At 41.9% G+C, this 21,038-nt stretch overlaps 2 protein-coding genes across 2 annotated transcripts; both read left to right on the top strand.

Annotated features, from left to right (window-relative positions):
* Positions 1-2,292: 2,292 nt before the first annotated feature.
* LOC146370384 (ileal sodium/bile acid cotransporter-like) lies at positions 2,293-13,452 on the top strand. Its single transcript, XM_084908032.1, has 6 exons — positions 2,293-6,397; positions 6,863-6,981; positions 8,169-8,257; positions 8,695-8,870; positions 8,959-9,116; positions 12,820-13,452. The coding sequence occupies exons 1-6, from the start codon at positions 6,000-6,002 to the stop codon at positions 13,008-13,010; spliced, it is 1,131 nt and encodes a 376-aa protein (XP_084764158.1). The 5' UTR covers positions 2,293-5,999; the 3' UTR covers positions 13,011-13,452.
* Positions 13,453-16,831: 3,379 nt separating this feature from the next.
* slc10a2 (solute carrier family 10 member 2) lies at positions 16,832-21,038 on the top strand. The gene is made up of 6 exons (XM_084908573.1): positions 16,832-17,229; positions 17,689-17,807; positions 17,953-18,041; positions 18,247-18,422; positions 18,510-18,667; positions 20,700-21,038. Exons 1-6 carry the CDS (start codon positions 16,832-16,834, stop codon positions 20,885-20,887), a joined length of 1,128 nt encoding a protein of 375 aa, XP_084764699.1. The 3' UTR covers positions 20,888-21,038.

Raw genomic sequence — 21,038 nt, forward strand, 5'->3', positions numbered from 1 at the left:
TTGATGTGTCACATGGCCCTCTTCCTATTGAAAAAACAAAAGTGGTATCCAAGATGGCCAACTTCTAAATGGCCACCATGGTCACCACCCATCTTGAGGAGTTTTCCCCCTCACCTATACTAATGTGCCACAAACAGAACTTTCACCAACCATTCCCATGTTATTACAGTGTATCCATATAAATGGCCCACCCTGTAAATCCGTTGGGCATCTTTCTTTGCCTTTAGACAATAATTCTGATGGCAATGGCAAAAGAACCAAACGGGACAGGGGACAGGTGAAAAAAAAGAAAAAGAAAAAAAAAGAAATCCCAGCAGTGGCTGGACAAAGCTGGACTGAAGGACAGCACAGAGACACTAATCATGGCAGCACAGGAACAAGCTCTAAGTACAAGATCCATAGAGGTTGGGGTCTATCACACCAGGCAAGACCCCCGGTGCAGGCTGTGTAAAGATGCCCCTGAGACAATCCAGAACATAACAGCAGGGTGCAAGATGCTAGCAGCAGGCCATACATGGAGTGCTATAACCAGAGGTGGAAAGAGTACTCAAAATTTGTACTCAAGTACAAGTACTGTTACACTGGTTAAATTGTACTCAATTACAAGTAAAAGTACTGGTGTTAAAAATACTTGAGTAAAAGTGCAAAGTACTCTTCTCAAAAACTACTCAGAGTATTAATTACTTGTTAACAGACTGATGTTTTATTCTGTCGTCAATAGCAGGCATTCAACTCGATTCACCAGTATAATGTTCAAAGCACATTTCTCAGATGAACAAGGTATAGAAAGGTAACTTGTTTTGTAAATAAATGTAGATATAAAAGAAGGAATTTTGTTTGTTAAAAGAATGACAAAAATGTTTCTGAACATGCGTCGAACCATTTAAACTTTTCCCCATACACTGAACAACAGGCAGGTAAGTGTCTTAAACTCTTAGCATTTCTGTCACACTTTACTATCTGAACCTTTTGTTCAGTTTCAGCAAGAGCTGGTTTTCTAAATTAACAGAGGCTATCCGACTTCGTTTGGCTGTGAAGAGTAAACCAGCACAGCTAAAAAGTCGTTCACACGCAGCAGAAGCAGGCAGAGCTGTGTTCAGTTTAAGAGAGAGGTTTTTGATTGCTGAGGAGTGCAGCAGCTCCATGGTATCTGTGGCACAAGCAAGATAACCATCAAGCTCAACTGCACTTTACAGCCTTCTGGAGATTGGTCTGGAGAAGAATTCATCTTCATCAGATGACTCTCTTTGCTGATCCTCACTCCCATGCTCTGTCGTTTCAAGATGTTGTTTGATGTATGTTAAGGCTGTAATTGCTAGTAGATAATACTTAGAGAGCAAAATATGTGTATTTAGCAAATCTAATTTAAGAAAAGGGATCACATACACAAAAATGCTGCCCATACAGCTAACAAATAAAAACAATCCACATTATGTTCTTTAAAAAAATATATCATATTGGGAAACATATAACCCTACTGATTAAGAGCCATGTCACTATGATAGACCTATCTCAGGCCAATGATACTGTTCAACTGATCCATCAATCTGGCTCCGGTACATGTCAGCTGAGAGCTGGAAGATTAATTTGAAATGCAGCTCAGCACTTTGTTCCAGTTTAGTTTTTTTTTTTTAAATATAGGCCAGCTGATTGTAGGCCTGTGAGTTTTAAATGACTACAAATTTAATTTATTGTAATGACGGTGGTTGTCCAAATAATAAGCTAAAACAATCCTATGAATTGTAGCTCAATTATGCATGTACACACACACACGCACGTTAGCTAGCTCCATCTTATTTTAATATCAGGCTAACCAATGGCGGTGACAATATCTTAGCCAAACTAATAACCTTAACACACATGAAAAATAAGAAAGCAATATTGTACACGTATAGTTGTAAAACCTCTTACCTCAAGTTTTTTAAATGACTACAAATTTAATTTATTGTAATGGTGGTGGTTGTCCAAATAATAAGCTAAAACATTCCTACGAATGAGGTCAAACAAAGTTTGCACTGCATCTGGACGCTGTCCCCTTTTCTCCCTCTGTACATGAAACATTCCTCCAGGTACGGCCACGGGGGGCACTCGTCCTCCATCTTTTCTACGTCGTTTTCATGGTTGACAGTGTTTTGATTTGATAAATTTAAATTTGATATACCTTTATTAGTCCCACAAGGGGAAATTTCATAAGGCTGCCGACCTATTGCACGCAATGGCGGCGCCATCTTACCCTCCGACCATACATACATTACACAAAACATCACATGGGGAAGACAGGTCACAGAGGTATAACAATGGAAAATGCACCACATGAGGAAAGATAAGGAGAGAAAAATAACTCCCCCCAGACCTAGCTCCAACAGGGAGATCAGTTTGAGAACAGAAAAAAAACACCTCTGCACATAGCACATGAAAAAAACTCTTAATACACCAAAGAAACACATGACAAGCGACAGGGGTGGGTAAAGGGTGAGAGACAGCCGAATTAGACAGTACATCCGGGCCTGCGTGCGCTGGTCTCCTTGATCCCCGTCAGCATCGGAAGAGAATAAGTGTCGAAGGCGTTTGGAAAGGGAGGGGGGATGAGTGTGTGCATATCAGTGTATATGTGTGCGTGTCCAGAGTTCAGCTGAGACAGTGTCCTTCGCCCTGCTACGCTAAGTAAACAGTCTTCCAGCCAACCCAGGTGGCCTTGCGTGGAATGGGAAGGAACAGACTAAACACAGTCGTTATCAGGGTGTTATTGTTCAGCTCCAGCCTTGAGACCGCAACTGGCGCCAAAGGGGGTATCCGCATAAGTGATGGTGATTTTTACTTTAGTGCGAACAGCTCATATGAATTTCAAAGCAGTTCTACAGTCCAACACTGGTCTTTCAATCTCCCGCGAGCTTCGCCATACTTGTGTTCTGTGATGTTGTCATTTCTTGTGCTCAAGGAGCCGATTTCTGAGAACTCACGGCAGTGTGCCTCCCCGAGATGTCATCCAATTTGCGCCCAGAGATGTTAGTCCAGGCTAGCCCTTCTGAGATGTATCCAGTCTGCAGTCAGAGATCTTATTCAGCAGCCGTAGCCTCTCCAAGATCTTATCCGTGCTGACTCAATGAGCCCATTTTGAGAAACTCACGCCTCTCCCATCGTTCCAATCCCAGCGGGCAGCCTTGTGGGGGTTTGAACAGCCGGTTCCGCTTTCTTAATTCTTCGATAAGTCAGGACCAAGCCAGCTCCGATCAGCCAGAACCCTGTTACCATGGTTCCGAATAGGTAGATATCTTCAGCACTCAGGCTCACCCAAGCCCAAACTTCTCGTTGAGAAAGGGGTGTCAATTGCATTTAGGGACCAGTTGATCCAATCCATAATTCCTCTTTTAGGTTTTAGAGAACAGACTGTGACAGAATGTTCCAGGGAAAAGTAAGTAAAAACACAAGACAAGACAAGGACATAAGAAGCTAAGCAGGGAAGATAAGGGAGAGGAGGAGAAGGAGAGGAGAAAAGTGCGACTGCCTTCGCCAAGAGCAAGAGCAGGGTCCTCTGTCTTCATTTTGGCTTCTTTGTCTCCAAATCTTCCGTCTATAAAGTAGTTTATACTCCACCATTTAGCACCTCTAGACACCTGTGCCTGCTGCTGCAGCGGAGTTTATTCTTTGCTTACGTCTTAAATTGGCGCGGTCGCTATTGCACAGCGTTATTGGCTGCAAAAATGCAGATGAAAGGTTTGAATATTAACTCAAATTGTGGGCGTACTCAGTAGCGACTTTTGATTTTATAAGTAGCGAAGCAGATTACATGGTGTAAGTTGTACTCAAGTATGAGTAAAATTACACACTTGAAAAATTACTCATAAAAGTACAAGTACCCAAAAAATCTACTTAATTACAGTAACGTGAGTATTTGTAATTCGTTACGTCCACCCCTGGCTATAACGAACTGATCGGCATAGTATACAGGAATATCTGTATGGCCTGGAAGTCACGAGGTCAAAATAGGACACTCCCCATAGGGTGGTCAATAGATGTAGCGACACTACATATATCATTAGCCTGTGGTAGAGAACCCAAGCTTGAAGGATAGAGTGCCTGAAGGGGCAAGACGGGATTTTTTTGTAATTTTATTTATCATTTTAGCCCATTGCTAGGTAGGAATGTCCTCATGTTCTAGGCAACATGATGGGATTAAAATAAAACATTTATTAATCAGATTTGTAAATATAAACATGGTCTTATTTTGATTAAATTAAACTGATGGGGTGGTGTTGTGGTGCAAAAATGCAAAAACATACTACTTTGGTCCTACTTTGGCTGTCATGCATAAATGAGTTATTGTGGATATAAATTACATTTTACTACCATGAAATGAAAATACCACTGTTGTTTAATAGGATGTTATATGTGCATAAATCATTTTAGTGTCTTGGCCTGGCAACCACGTGGCATCCACTCTGTAGATAAGAGCCTTTAGGGGCCTAAAATGTACCTGTGTGCCAAGTTCAGTTGCTCAACTGTGTTAAGGGAGTTGGTGGATAAAGTAGCAAACACACAGACAGACAGACACTTCATGTGTTAAAGTGAGATGCACTAATGTCAGGATTTAGCATGGAAATGCTTAGTTCCTCAATAACCTGCAATATATTTATATGTAAAACATTCAGTTCAGTTCAAGAATGAAAGTTAGACATTGACATGACCATTATGGACTGATATGGGCATCCAGAGAGGATTTAAAAAGGTATTGCGTTGGTGTGTTTTAGGTTTCTAACCTCATGATGTCTCATGTACAGTACATTACATAGTGAGTGCTTAAAATGAAGACTTTGCTAAAATGAAACAACACATGATCTGATTAATATGAAGGAAACCCCTGTGAAAGAATCATGAATTACATAAACTAGTCTGAAAAATAAATGATAGATGAAAAATAATAATAATGGATTGCATTTATATAGTGCTTTTCGGGACCCTCAAAGCGCTTTACAATACCACTATTCATTCACTCTCACATTCATACACTGGTGAAGGCAAGCTACAGTTGTAGCCACAGCTGCCCTGGGGCAGACTGACAGAAGCAAGGCTGCCATATCGCCCCATCGGACCCTCTGGCCATCACCAGTAGGCGGTAGTTGAAGTGTCTTGCCCAAGGACACAACGACCGAGACTGCAAAGTTGCATAAAGTCAGTTAGGAAGGCAATAAAATATATATGGAAAATAAAGCCTCCAATTAGAGAACAGCCCAGGGATCTCCTGGTGGGTTTAAACATGCTCATGTGGCAGATTTCTTTTCTTCTTTTATTAGGTAAACTGTTTTTATGTTGATGATGCTGGTACTATCCTTGTGATAGCCCTTAAATTTAAATTGACATGAAGTGCCCGTAAACATTTTCATCCTTCTTTCATGTTTTATTTTTTTACAGCATATTTTACAGACCTATGGCACATAAAAAAAATGTAAAATCAAAATGCAAAAATGAATGACACCACAGACAAATCACCTCTAGCCCACCCCAATTTATGTGCTCTTTTCCTATCAGCATGCAAAAAATATTTCTACACTTTCTTTTATGATTGTGTAAGCTGCATGCCTTTATATTGGGAATGTTATGGGAATTGTGCAAAGAACATGTGCTCTGTGGCTTTTCCTGCATGATGATGCTTGATGACATGAGAGTCCAATAAAAATTTAAAACCCACTATAAAAAATGGAGCCAAGGTCCAATGGCATTTCATATTTCATTGGGATTTTCTTTTTTATATGCATGTGTTTTGAACGCTGACCCCATAAAACATAGACTATTGGTTAATTTTTTATCTTTCGGACAAATTTTATTTGGCTTTGGAACCGTGGGCATAAAGGGCAGTGATCCAAGCTCACTCCATCTCTTTGTCAGGTCCATCTTCCTGGACAGGCGGAGAAACTGGACTTGTCTCATTTCAAGGACTCTAAGAAGCCCCAAAGTGTGTGCAAGTTTTAAGGATCTGCTGATATTCTTCTTCTGCAACAACAATGTCCATGCTGAAGCCCACCACCATGCTGCCAGCTATCTGTGACAATGCTGCCACAGCCTGCTCGGGCACAGACTGCCTTGTTCCTCCCAGTAACTTCAATGCCACCCTGAGTGTAGTGATGAGCACGGTGCTCACCATCATGCTCGCCATGGTCATGTTCGCCATGGGCTGCACAGTGGAGGCTGCAAAGCTGTGGGGCCACATTAAGAAGCCATGGGGAATTATCATTGGTTTCCTCTGCCAGTTTGGTATTATGCCTTTCACAGCTTTTGCCTTGTCACTGGCTTTTAGGGTCCAGGCTGTGCAGGCAGTGGTCATCATCATCATGGGCTGCTGTCCAGGTGGCTCAAACTCCAACATCATCTGCTACTGGTTGGAAGGAGACATGGACCTTAGGTGAGACCTTGGGCAGGTTCACTGCTATTTTTTTTTTTCTTTTCCCCTTTATGTTAAAGAGCAGACTTCACTGGGCCTGATTCAGCTGGAGGTTTCTTCCTGTTAAAAAAGGAACCTTCTTTTTTCCCTACTATCACCAAATGCTGCTCTTAGAGGACCACTGTGTTTACTCTATGATAACTATTTGTTTCTCTTGTGTATGTAAACTAAATAGAACATTTTCATGTTGTTTGGATCCCAGAACACTCTTAAGCTATTTTAAGGAAGACTTTCTTGTTGTGTAGCTACCTGGCAGGAGAACACAACAGAATTAATGTGTCATAAGTTTTTATTGGTCTAGAGTTTTATTTACATTTATTCAATGTCAATGCACTATTTAAATAAAACAAATTGTGTTAGTGTGTATAAGCACAGCTATGGACAAATGCAGGAAACTCATCAGTGTCCAAATCCTTCGCTCCTCAGTATCAGTATGACAGCCTGCTCCTCTCTCCTGGCCTTGGGGATGATGCCTCTCTGTCTTTTAATCTACACCAGCGTATGGACATCCAGTGACACCATCAAGATCCCGTATGACAGTATCGGTAAGGAAAGCTCTCGCAGAACTGAAACACCTTAAAGAATTTCAAACAGGTGCCTTTAAGAATGTGTATTAACAGAATGTAACTGTGAAGGCTGTTCCTGCCTCTAAGGCAGTGGTTCTCAAAGTGTGTGGAGCACACCACTGGTGGGGTACAAGTTACCTGGCAGAAAGGTTATGCGGAACTAACATCAGAATCACTTTTATGGTGGAACAAAGACATTTGTGGCAGCTAGGTTAATATTATGCACATCCACTGCATCCCCTGAAAAGCTGCAGCCGTGTGTGCAAGTCTGTCGGCTGTCGACTTACACATGCGGCTGCAGCTTTTTGGCTACAGCCTACACACATCAACAGGACCTAGTTCATTCTGTTTTAAGCTGGTGAGGTGTGTTCGCGGATGGCGCTCAGGTATGTTCACCTGCCCCACAGACCACGCCCCGCCAAAGCTCTGCAATCAAAAGCAGGCTCACTGCAGCCACTATTAGTGAATAGTATTAAACTCTCATTTAAATGATATATTTTTCATCTCTGTTCACAAGTTTCTGGATTTCTTTTTTTTAAACTAAGACTGAACATTATTTTTCCATGTCTGATAATGTTCACATTCTGTTTAACTTGTTGCTTTTTTGAAGAAGTGGTGCAGACTAATGAAGCAGTCTAGTGACAAAAGTTACAAATAGTAATTTGAAATGAAAGTTGTTTTAAAACACAAATTACTGAAGGATTCATTTTGAATGAGTTTATTATCTAAATAAAGTTGCAGGTAGGATTTTCTGTCATTGTTTTGTTTAGATCGGAAATGAAAATATTTCTTCCTGCCATGTGGGAATTGATGTAATAAGTTTGAGAACCACTGCTCTAAGGTAGCCTTTTTATAATCTACTATTTTTGCAAAGAAAAGCGTCTGGACTTCTTTAAGTTTCTTGAAGACGTTTCACCTCTCATCCGAGAAGCTTCTTCAGTTCTAAGGTCAAATGGAGGAGAGTCCCAGATATAAACCTAGTGGGAGTATCCCCCCACAGAGGGACAAAAGGACCCCCTGATGATCCTCTAATCGCCTGAGCCAAGGTGTGAAACTGGGTGATTGGGACCCACACCCAGACGCTTTTCTTTGCAAGCTCCTTTGACTACGATGACCTGGATGACTGAGAACCTTCACAGACACAATCTACTATTTTGCATCATCAGGTATCACTCTGGCAGCCCTAATCATCCCGATTACTGTGGGAATGTACGTAAAGCGCAGGTGGCCTGAGATGGCAAAAAAGATTCTGAAGGTAGGAATACTCTACAGCACAGGTGTCAAACTCCAGGCCACGAGAGCCGGTGTCCTGTAGGCTTTAGATGTTTCCTTGATCCAACACAGCTGATTTAAATGGCTAAATGACCTCAACATTTCTTGAAGTTCTCCAGAGGCCTGGTAATGAACTAATCATTTGAATCAGATGTGTAGACCCAGGGTGAGATCTTAAACCTGCAGGACACCGGCCCTCTAGGCCTGGAGTTTGACACCCCTGCTCTGCAGTTTATTGAATATAATTCTGCAGGTTTAATGTTTTCACTTATAACATCTTGTGCCTGTGTGACATGTTTCTTTTTAGAAATAGCATTTCCATCATACATACTGGGGGGATGTGATATCTCCATTCTATAGTGCCCGACCAGTTGAATCACCTGGACTGGGTTTTAATTGGAGCATTTATGTTGTGAACAGGTGGGATCCATTGCTGGCATTGCTCTCATTATTATTATAGCTGTGGTTGGAGGAGTCCTCTACCAGTCGTCCTGGACCATTGCTCCCTCCCTGTGGATAATTGGCACCATCTACCCCTTTATTGGATGCAGCCTTGGGTTCTTCCTGGCTCGCTTTGTGGGTCAACCCTGGTACAGGTGAGGTGACACCAAAATGTTTCTGACACCGCTACATTTAAAATTTGACTTATTGATGAGGTTCGTCATCGTTCCTTTATTTGTTCAGATGTCGAACCATTGCACTGGAGACAGGTTTCCAGAATGCCCAGTTGTGCAGCACTATCGTCCAGCTGTCCTTCAGCCCAGAGGAGCTGGAAATCATGTTTGCCTTCCCCCTCATCTACAGCATCTTCCAGCTCGTGTCAGCACTCGTCTTTGTGGGATGTAAGACCTTAAAACAAACAACACATACATTGGCCATTTTCTCCTGCATCGCTCGACTTTTTTTTAGTTCTTGGTCAGTGAATGTAGCTTCCTTATTTTCCTCCATTGTGATGTTTTTTTGCTGTGTCGAGTCAACAGTTTGAGCCAGGTGTTGTGCCATATAAGGATTAAATGTTTAACCCAAGTTTAACCAGTAATAGAGTTGCAGCATGCTTCAGAGATCAAGTATCATAACACCTATGACAGCAGCGGTGATGCCCAACTAGCTGCCACACAAATATCAGCTACAGGTACCCCTTTAAAAGGGGCCAAAGGGGCTGCCATTCCCTGATGGAATGAGCTCTCACTCCCTGGGGCAAAGCAAGACCTTTGGTGCTGTACGCCAGTGAGCTTGCTTCTATAATCCAGTGGGACAGCCTCTGTCTGCTTCACCAATCCAGCCAGAGGTAGAGCTCTGTGTAAACAAACAGCTGGTAACATAAACACACATTCTGAGTGCTCTCAATGTGGGTACGTAGCACACACACTGGACAAAGAGAATGCATCCTCCTCTGCTCCTCAGATGCAAAAGGAGGGAAGCAAAAGCTCAGCAACTCAAACTCCATTCAGTTATAAGATGCAGGCTTGACCTTGGGAAAATAGGCAGCATTCGGACGCAATACGACCTTATGGCCATATTCTGCCCTCACTAGGGTGTGAAGCTGGTTTCTAGCTTGGCAGATAGCTAACAGGTCCACAATAAACATCCAGGAGTCAGCGGATACGTTTTAGATGTTTACTGTTGAAGCACTGTAAAACTGGTACAGAAACAAAAATAAAATATTACATTTCTGCTGTAATTGCATTTTCTTTACAACATCAAACATTAAACCGTGCACTACAATGTATATAACACATAAACACAAACTTATCCAAACCCTTTCACTGGTTATCAGGCTCACGCATTTAGCGATTAGCTTAATGCTAACATTACATGGGAAATCCCATAGACGGGCTAACGTGTTAGCATCGCGGCCGTTTTTCCTCACAAAAGAAAGTTTTCCACACAAACCTCTAAACTGCTACACAAAACTATCGCGGGAAAGCTTACAAAACAGATAGCAACTACTTACAGGCATGTGCTCTCTCAGGCTCAGCAAGAAAAAGTGAACAAAAAGTGGAACAGACGACAGTTTGTCTAAAGGACTGTTTTTCACTGATGAGGTACTACGGCAAGTCTGCTGGTACAAAAAACACACACCCAAATTATCATGCCTGCCTTAAAGGGGCAGCACAGGCCATCAGGAGAGAACACTGTGCAGGAGGGATGCACTGCAACGCATGTAGGTCACCCACTTACTTTGCTGAAGCCAAAGTGAGAACTGATGCAGTCTTATATGAGAGAAATTTCATATCCACAGACTCAATGGGTTCAAAAGGGGGGCTACATATGCCTCCAGCACTAAAGAAAAGTCCCAAGCAGGGACACTGGACTTAAGCACAGGTCTCAGCCAACAAACCCCTTTCAGAAAAGGTATGGTGAGGGGATGTGCACCTGGTGTCACCCCGTCAAAGCCAAAATGACAAGCAGATATAGCTGCTAAATAAATCTTAATCGTTGAAAATGAAAGGACCTTATCCAGCAGCTCCTGCAGGAATTTCAAAACATTCACAAAAGAGCACTGGAATGGGACAGTGTGGCGGTCCTGGCATCATTGCTCGAAGGCTCGCCATTTCTAACAGTACAAGCCTCTAGTGGATGAGGCCGTAGTGTTCTGAATTGTCGCTATCACACTAGGTAGCAGACCCTTAGCAATCAAGTTTGACCTCTCAGCAGGTAAGCATGAAGACGCCACAGATCCGGGCGCGAATGAATTATTTCTCCTCCCACCTTAGAGAAGAGGTCCCTGCGGAGACTAAGTTGCCAAGGACTCACTGCTAGCAGGCTGATTATCTCTGAATACCAAGACCCTGTGGGCCACCAAGGGGCCACTACAATCAGTCAGAGAGACTGCCGACGCACTCTCTCTAAAATTGGAGATATCATTTCCACTGGGGGAAATGCATACAGGAGCATGACTGGCCATTGGTGCGCTAGCGCGTCCATGCCCAAGGTTGCATTGTGAACAATTATTGAGAAGAACAGGGGGCAGTGAATATTTACCCTGGAGGCAAAAAAAGATCTACCTGTGCATTGCCAAACAGATTCCAAATCTGAGCCACTATCAAAGGGTGCAACCTCCATTCCTTCACCAGAGTGCCCCCCTTGGGGGAAATGAACACTGCACCATAACAGCAGAGAGCGAGACAGCTTTAATAGGGGAAGGGAGGGTGTCCCTCCCTGACTGTTTATGTAAGAGACTATTGTTGAATTGTCCTTCCTGTATAAGACATGCTGGCCCTCCAGGACTGGACGGAAATGTTTGAGAGCTAAGAACACTGCTAACAGCTCTAAGTGGTTGATGTGAAGCTCACGCAGGGCTGCGGAGCAGATCCCTCTCACTGATGCACCCTCGCACAGCGCTCCCCACCCCCTTAGGGAAGCATCTGTGGACACCACCTTGCGAAACAACACCCTCCCATCTGAGAGCCCTGATGCAGTAGCCTAGGCTCCCTCCAGGGATAGAGAACTAGCATGCACGATGCGGTTACCATCAGCCTCCTCCAGAGGTGACGCGATGCACACAGGTGGTGAGAGAGAGTCCAGCATTGAAACACTCATCTTTACCAGTCCAAGTGGCACTACAGTGATCATAGATGCCATCGTGCCCAACAAATGTAATATCGTCTGGAAACGCAGTCTCTGTCCCAGATGAAACTGAGCGAAGCAGTGATGAAACGCAGCCACGCAGCCAGGTGCAAGCGTGTCACTGAGGCAACTGAGCAGCCAGCTGGCTGACCTGCAGCATCAATGGCGGGGCGTTGTGTGTCTGTGTCTTTAGCACTGATGCACTGATGCTCTAACATCTATGAACAATTTTAAGTGAAACATCTTCACGAGTTTTTATGTCACCCAGGAGTTTTTTTGTTTAGTGGGATGTTTTATTTGCTGTTATTTTTCATCCCTCACTTTTCCTTTCAATTCTACTCTCTTTAGTTTGCAAACCAAAAGGTTCTGTGTTGAGTTTAGGTAATTACAAGTACTTTAAGTAATTTAGAGAGAAAGACTTTGGTTTGGGTTAAAACAAACCCCCTAAAAATAGTAATCCTGCACATTTACCAGTGATGAGATGGACCTAACACAATCTCACTAATGCCATACCCCAGTGCAAATCGGAACACATCCGAAGGAAAGACTTTGCTTAAATTAGCAATGCCTGTGTGTTTGAGAAGATGGTGCTACTTAATGTCACAGAGATGAGAATAGCCTTGAATAAACATAGGTTTTAATGTGTGAAAATGTGCAGTGAGGGGATGGATGGAAGTTAGAGTTCACATTGTTGAAAATGATATGGAGGCCATCTTCTGCAGAATACCTTGAAATTTTCACTTTTCTTTCAGTCCTGGGCACCAAACATTTGAGAACAGTGGTTTACAGATTATCATAGATGCTTACTAATTTTGAAACTGAACAGAAAAGAAGATGTAGGATGCTTCAAATTTTCTTGTTATGGCATCTTGCATAGATGCTTTGTCACTGAAGTCCTGTTTATTCCACTTTTAAAGGTTTTGTCCAAAGGTGTTTGCTCACTGGTTCTGAATCTATGGTTTGTTTCCTGTCCAGGCTTCCAGCTTTACAAAAGGTATTGTGGTGGCGGTTCGTCTGCAAACAGTGACGCTCCGTACTTGGAAGGTCACAATCCTGATCTAGAAGAACAAAAGTACTGCCCACGGGAAAATGGTGGCTTTGAGGGCGATGAGAGCAACAACACGGATGTGAAGGATAAAAGCACTGACAAAAGCACTGAGCTGTGATATTGCAGCCCTGAAAACCAGAGATGTTGGGTTGTTGGTATGAGCAATAACAACTGCATCACTGAACACACCATTCAGACTCTACTGTGAAGACACAATGTACTCTGCAGGCTGTATGTGCACCACACTAAACCATTTAAAAAGGTTTTAGCTGAACAGGGTTGCACAAATTTCTTATCTGGGACAGTCAGTATCTAACTTCAAGTGGGAAGGTGGTGGGGACCAACTGCTGAATTATGTGTTATTTACTTTTATTCATATGTAAATATTTAGAACCACTTTGCCTGTACATTGTTAGTGTCTCTTAATGAGTGCTTCAGTGGTGGAAAACAGGGTGGTTTTTTGTTGTTGTTGTTGTTGTTTTTTGTAATGTGAGACTCATAATTTATTTGATATTACTGTTATTTCAAAAGCAACAAGAACACAGTGATGACAATAAAGAACAAAAAGCAATATACTGATGTAGTTACAGCGTAAGAAAAATCTATGTGAGATCCAGTCATGTAAAAGGTGCTGTGGAGTTGTTTTTTTCAAAGTGTGTGATTGAAACGACCCTGCCTGATGAAGTGGCACTGAGGTACAGTTACCGCAGAAGGATAACTCAGATGTAGGTGGTGGTACATACAAATAATCTGAAGAAACACCAATTTAAAAAACTGAGTGCAACTGTACTTGCTTTGGCAGAGGGGCTGGCAGTTAAATAAATGCAATGGACAAGAAGTAGAAATCAAGTAGGATGAAGAAAACCCAAAAGCATACAGATCAGTTTAAGTTACACAAATACAAGAAAAAATGTAAATAGATTGCTATAACATTAAAGAAAAATGTGACATTTCTTATATAAAAAATATGGTTACCAATAAAGCTGTTAGCATGAATTAACTGTGTAACAGCTCCATAAAAGTAGACAAAGATAAACAGATTTTTATTATTGTTGTTATCTAAACAAGCATATTTGTTGGATGTTATTTATGCCCTGCCGGGCACACATGGGGCGGCGTAACCGAATGTGCAGCTTAGTATACAGGAACATCTGTGCCAAATATGGCCTAGAAGTGCCGTGGTCAAAATAGGACATACCCCGTAGGGTGGTCGAGAATAACCAAGCCAAGATCCTGTTGGACTTCCAGATACAAACAGACAAAGTGATTACGGCTAACCAACTGGACACAGAAGTGGTGGATAAGCAGATTAAGATGGCTGTAGTGATAGATGTAGCTATCCTAAATGACAGCAACATTAGAAAGAAGGAACACAAGAAGCTGGAGAAATACCAAGAGCTGAGAAAAGAACTCAAGGAGATGTGGAGGGTGAAGGCAACATTAATCAGATTTGTAAATCCACCATATAGATAATAACCTGTAGAGGCCTAAAATGTACCTGTGTGCCAAGTTTGGTTGCTCAACTCTTGATTGTGTAGAGGGAGTTGGTGGATAAAGCAGCAAACACACAGACAGACATTTCATGTGTTAAAATGAGATGCACCAGATTTAGCATGGAAATGTTTACTTCCTCAAGAATCTGTATTATGTTTATATGTAAAACATTTAATTTAGTTCACAAATGAAAGTTAAATATTGGTATCACCATTATGGACTGATATGGGCATCCAGAGAGGATTAAAAAAAGGTATCACGTTGATGTGTTTTAGGTTTCTAAGCTCATGATGACTCATGTACAGTACACTACATAGCAAGTGCTTAAAATGAAAACTTTAATAAAATGAAACAACACATGATCTGATTAATTTGAAGGAAACCCCTGTGAAGAAATCATAAATTACATAAACTAGTCTGAAAAATAAATGATAGATGCTAAATGATAGGTAATGGCAAAGTTGCATAAAGTGAATTAGGAAGGAGATAAAGACTTTAATAAACTAAAACAACACGGGTTGTACTCAGTGTACTCAGTCAGAAAAACTCACGACCACACTGGTACTGGGAATTCCACAGTGCTTGTCCTTTAGTGCAGCGGTCCCCAACCTTTTTTGCGCCACAGACCGGTTTATGCCCGACAATATTGTCACGGACCGGCCTTTAGTGTGTCGCGGATAAATACAACAAAATAAAACTAGTACCGGTAACGAAAAAAAGAAGATTTATTCATAACACACGTGAAAAGACCCAGGAAAACCGAGTAAACGATAAAAACGATAACAAAATAACGCTGAAAACCGATAAAAACCCTGAAAACTATACATTTCACACCTGAGCCTCAACTCTCGCGGCCCGGTACCAAACGACTCACGGACCGGTACCGGTCCGAGGCCCGGGGGTTGGGGACCGCTGCTTTAGTGCACACTCTTTACATCTACCTTACAAGGCCCGCTTATCATACATGAAGCACAACCTGTGTTCCTACAACATTGCAAGTAGTTAAAGAGGTGAAAGATTTAAGGTCCGTCCAGTCCATACGCTCACGTGCAAGCACGTTGCTCTCATACTGCAAAGGGAGGGCATTGGTGCATACTTATGAAGTTACTAACCCTTACCTTACATTGTCTTAAAGAGAAACCACACCATTGTGACTGTTACAACATGTTCTCATTAATTTGAACGAAACCCCTGTGAAAGAATCATAAATTACATAAACCAGTCTGGAAAATGGCAAAGTTGCATAACGTCAGTTAGGAAGAAGATAAAATATATGGAAAATAAAGCCAACAATCAGGGAACAGCCCTGGGATCTCTTGCTGGGTTTAAACACACTCACGTGGTGGATTTGTTTGTTTGTTTTTAAATTAGGGAAGCTGTTTTTATATTAACAGCATTTCAGATTAAAAATTAATCATGCAGATTGATCATGCAGACTTTGGGCTAACCATCGCACAAAAAGTTGGACTTCCGGACATGCTAAAGGAAGGTAGAAGTTACTGTATTTTCCGGATTATAAGGCACACCGGATTATAAAGCACACAGGATTATAAGGCACACCGGATTATAAAGCGCGTTAAGCGAAACAAAACAGATAAGTCAAACTTAGCTCATTCTTCTTGCTTCCTCTACTTGATTGATTGATGTTGAATTCTCTGGCAGCTGCTCTATTCACGTTCTGCACCTGAAACAGGGTTTGATCTTTGTTTTCATTCTATAATACTGGACTTATTTTTCTACAAAGGTTTGAACTTTGAGGGTGTTTAAACAAGAGAGAAAAGTGTGAAAATGTTCATGCCTGTCTGAGAAAAGTGTATAAAGTGTGTAGTGAGGGGTTTTACAGCTTAAAACATCTATAATAATTTTTTTTAAAAAGCTGACTATTTTGCGGATTTTACCTATCTCAGGTTATTTTTTAGAACATAACTCCTACGATAAACGAAGGACCACTGTACACCTTTATTTTGTTTTATGGGCTCTGGGTTACTCATGTTTAAAAGAATGATTAAGAGACCAAAGAGGGCCATATATAATTGTGCAAAGGACATGTATTCTGTGGCTGCTGCCTCTTTGAAACTTTTCCTGCATGATGATGCTTGATGACATGTGAGTTCATTAAAACTTTAAAACCCACAAGGCTGTAAAAAATGGAGCCATGGTGTAATGGCATTTCATATTTCATTGTGATTTTCTTTTTTATATGCATGTGTTTTGAACGCTGACCCCATAAAACTATTGGTTAATTTTTTATCTTTCAGCCCAATTTTATTTGGCTTTGGAACCGTGGGCATAAAGGGCAGTGATCCAAGCTCACTCCTTCTCTTTGTCACATCCATTTTCCTGGACAGGTGGTGAAACCGGACTTGTCTCACCTCAAGGACTCTAAGAAGCCCCAAAGTGTGTGCAAGTTTTAGTATCGGCTGATATTCTTCTTCTGCAACAACAATGTCCACGCTGAAGCCAACCACCATGCTGCCAGCTATCTGTGACAATGCTGCCACAGCCTGCTCGGGCACAGACTGCCTTGTTCCTCCCAGTAACTTCAATGCCACTCTGGGAGTAGTGATGAGCACGGTGCTCACCATCATGCTCGCAATGGTCATGTTCGCCATGGGCTGTACAGTGGAGGCTGCAAAGCTGTGGGGCCACATTAAGAAGCCATGGGGAGTTATCATTGGTTTCCTCTGCCAGTTTGGTATTATGCCTTTCACAGCTTTTGCCTTGTCACTGGCTTTTAGGGTCCAGGCTGTGCAGGCAGTGGTCATCATCATCATGGGCTGCTGTCCAGGTGGCTCAAACTCCAACATCATCTGCTACTGGTTGGAAGGAGACATGGACCTCAGGTAAGACCTTGGGCAGGTTCACTGCTATTTTTCTTTTTCCCTTTATGTTAAAGAGCAGACTTCCCTGAGCCTTTTTCGGCTGGAGGTTTCTCCCTGTTAAAAAAGGAACCTTCTTTTTTCCCTACTATCACCAAATGCTGCTCTTAGAGGACCACTATGTTTACTCTATGATAACTATTTGTTTCTCTTGTGTATGTAAACTAAATAGAACATTTTCATGTTGTTTGAATCCCAGAACACTCTTAAGCTATTTTAAGGAAGACTTTCTTGTTGTGTAGCTACCTGGCAGGAGAACACAATAGAATTAATGTATTACAAGTTTTTATTGGTCTAGAGTTTTATTTACATTTATTCAATGTCAATGCACTATTTAAATAAAACAAATTGCGTTAGTGTGTATAAGCACAGCTAAGGACAAATGCAGGAAACTCATCTGTGTCCAAATCCTTCGCTCCTCAGTCTCAGTATGACAGCCTGCTCCTCTCTCCTGGCCTTGGGGATGATGCCTCTCTGTCTTTTAATCTACACCAGTGTATGGACATCCAGTGACACCATCAAGATCCCGTATGACAGTATCGGTAAGGAAAGCTCTCGCAGAACTGAAACACCTTAAAGAATTTCAAACAAGTGCTCTCAATAATGTGTATTATCAGGATGTAACTGTGAATGCTGTTCCTGCCTCTAAGGTAACCTTTTTATAATCTACTTTTTTTGCATCCTCAGGTATCACACTGGCAGCCCTAATCATCCCGATCGGTGAGGGAATGTACGTAAAGCACGGGTGGCCTGAGATGGCAAAAAAGATCCTGAAGGTAGGAATACTCTACAGTTTATTGAATATAATTCTACAGGTTTAATGTTTTCACTTATAACATCTTGTGCCTCTGTGACATGTTTCTTTTTAGAAATAGCATTTCCATCATACATACTGGGGGGATGTGATATTTCCATTTTACAGTGCCGAACCAGTTAAATCACCTGGACTGGGTTTTAATGGAGTGTTTATGTTGTGCACAGGTTGGATCCATTGTTGGCTTGGTTCTCATTATTATTATAGCTGTGATTGGAGGAGTCCTCTACCAGTCATCCTGGACCATTGCTCCCTCCCTGTGGATAATTGGCACCATCTACCCCTTTATTGGATTGAGCCTTGGGTTCTCCCTGGCTCGCTTTGTGGGTCAACCCTGGTACAGGTGAGGTGACAGCAAAATGTTTCTGACACAGCTACATTCAAGTTTGACTTACTGATGAGGTTCGTCGTTGTTTCTTTATTTGTTCAGATGTCGAACCATTGCACTGGAGACAGGTATCCAGAATGCCCAGTTGTGCAGCACTATCGTCCAACTGTCCTTCACCCCAGAGGAGCTGGAAAAGATGTTTGCCTTCCCCCTCATCTACAGCATCTTCCAGCTCGTGTCAGCACTCGTCTTTGTGGGATGTAAGACCTTAAAACAAACAACACATACATTGGCCATTTTCTCCTGCATCGCTTGACTTTTTTTTAGTTCTTGGTCAGTGAATGCAGCTTCCTTATTTTCCTTGTTTTCCTCCATTGTGATTTTTTTTGCTGTGTCGAGTCAACAGTTTGAGCCAGGTGTTGTGCCATATAAGGATTAAATGTTTAACCCAAGTTTAACCAGTAACAGAATTGAAGCGTGCTTCATGTTGTTTCAGTGGTTTGCCTGTGTCAGCTATAAAGTATCGTAATATCCATGTCAGCACATAGTTTGAATATTTTTTCCACCAGTTTCTTTCGGGAAAATTGGGAAAATGGATGACTTTACCTCACAGTCTTATTACTATTTCTTTGACCATTGAATTATCTAACTGTGAAAGCAAATTACATAAAGGGGGATGCTGCTTAGAATTCAAGGGCACCAGTCAAGGTTAATTCAAGTGTTTCCCAAGAGGTGTCCAGGTGTGCCAGGGACTTTGTGTAAACCAAACATCATTTTGTAACAGAAAAAAAAGTAATGTAAGAAATTGAATTTGACTATATTATTGACTGACGCATTTAAAGCTGTGATTGAGGAGAGCATTGGAGAATGGCGGAGAAGATGAAGAAAAGCACCCCCAAAATCACCTACAAAAGCTACCTGTCTTTAGAAACTTCCTCGCATGAAGTAACTAGCAGCAGCTTTACAACCTGAGACTCCTGAATGGCAATGACTTTTCACAACTTCCTGCAACAGTGTGTAAAATAACAGCTCAAATAGACGTTGAGAGGATTATAAGTGACATGAGAAGACAATATATATGTTATAGGGTTACCTAGGCAACTGATATCTGAAATATCCAGTAGCAACCAACTGTCAGGTAAAAAGCCTTAAGGCTTTAGTTGGATCAGCGATGTCAATGGTCATTAGCCCAACTGTGGCATTTGTTGGCAGGAATTAACTAAACATTCTCCTGAGAGAAATACTGGCTTCTGTAAAACAGTGGTGGATTTGAACCAGAAGAAGCAGGAACAATGCACTCTCAATAAGAGGTATTGTACAACACCGCTTTCTCGGGTCTGCTTCCTGTGTCTCCCCATGCATGCAGACATCTTTAGCATTACTGCACTGATGCTCTAACACCTATGAAAAACTTAAAGAAGTGCAACATCTTCATGAGTTTTTATGTCACCTAGGAGATCTTTTGTTTTGTGGTATTTTTTTCTTGCTGTTTTTTTTTCATCCCTTACTTATTCCTTTCACTTCAGGTTAAAACAAACCTCCTGCACATTTACCAGTGACGAAATGGACCTTCCACAATCCCACTAATGCCATACCCCAGACGTGAGAATAGGCTTGCATTAAAATAGGTTTTCGTGTGAAAATGTGCAGTGAGGGAATGAATGGAAGTTAGAGTTCACATTGTCTAAACTGACATAGAGCAGCGGTCCCCAACCCCCGGGCCTCGGACCGGTACCGGTCCGTGAGTCGTTTGGTACCGGGCCGCGAGAGTTGAGGCTCAGGTGTGAAATGTATGGTTTTGAGGGTTTTTATCGGTTTTCAGCGTTATTTTGTTATCGTTTTTATCGTTAACTCGGTTTTCCTGGGTCTTTTCACGTATGTTATGAATAAATCTTCTTTTTTTCGGTACCGGTACTAGTTTTATTTTGTTGTATTTATCCACGACACCTTAAAGGCCGGTCCGTGAAAATATTGTCGAGCATAAACCGGTCCGTGGCACAAAAAAGGTTGGGGACCGCTGACATAGAGGGCATCTTCTGCAGAATACCTTGAAATTTTGAATTCTGTCTGTCCTGTGCACCAAACATTTGAGAACCACTGGTTTACAGTGTATCGATGCTCACTTATACTTGAAACTGAACAGAAAAGAAAACATGGGATGCTTCAAATTTTCTTGTTATGGCATCTTGCATAGATGCTTTGTCCCTGAAGTCCTGTTTATTCCACTTTTAAAGGTTTTGTCCAAAGGTGTTTGCTTACTGGTTCTGAATCTATGGTTTGTTTCCTGTCCAGGCTTCCAGCTTTATAAAAGATTTTGTGGTGGCTCGTTTGCAAACAGTGACGCTCCATACTTGGAAGGTCAGAACGCTGATGTAGAAGAGCAAAAGCACTGCCCACAGGAAAATGGTGGCTTTGAGGGCGATAAGAACGGCAACACGGATGTGAAGGATAAAAGCACTGACAAAAGCACTGCGCTGTGATATTGCAGCTCTGAAAACCAGAGACTTTGGACTGTTGGTATGAGCAATAACAACTGCATCAGTGATCACAGCATTCGGACTCTACTGTGAAGACACACTGCACTCTGCAGGCTGTATGTGCACCACACTAAACCATTTGGAAAAGTTTTAG

The sequence above is a fragment of the Perissodus microlepis genome, chromosome 16 (assembly GCF_051167445.1).
Source record: "Perissodus microlepis isolate ML-2025 ecotype Zambia chromosome 16, ASM5116744v1, whole genome shotgun sequence".
NCBI lineage: Eukaryota > Metazoa > Chordata > Actinopteri > Cichliformes > Cichlidae > Perissodus > Perissodus microlepis.

Coding starts and splice junctions, on each gene's coding strand:
- slc10a2 (XM_084908573.1), top strand. CDS start 16,832: ATGTCCACGCTGAAGCCAACCACCATGCTGCCAGCTATCTGTGACAAT. Junction 17,230..17,688: donor GAAGGAGACATGGACCTCAG/GTAAGACCTTGG, acceptor TTCGCTCCTCAG/TCTCAGTATGACAGCCTGCT. Junction 18,042..18,246: donor TGGCAAAAAAGATCCTGAAG/GTAGGAATACTC, acceptor TGTTGTGCACAG/GTTGGATCCATTGTTGGCTT.
- LOC146370384 (XM_084908032.1), top strand. CDS start 6,000: ATGTCCATGCTGAAGCCCACCACCATGCTGCCAGCTATCTGTGACAAT. Junction 6,398..6,862: donor GAAGGAGACATGGACCTTAG/GTGAGACCTTGG, acceptor TTCGCTCCTCAG/TATCAGTATGACAGCCTGCT. Junction 8,871..8,958: donor GTGGGTCAACCCTGGTACAG/GTGAGGTGACAC, acceptor TTATTTGTTCAG/ATGTCGAACCATTGCACTGG.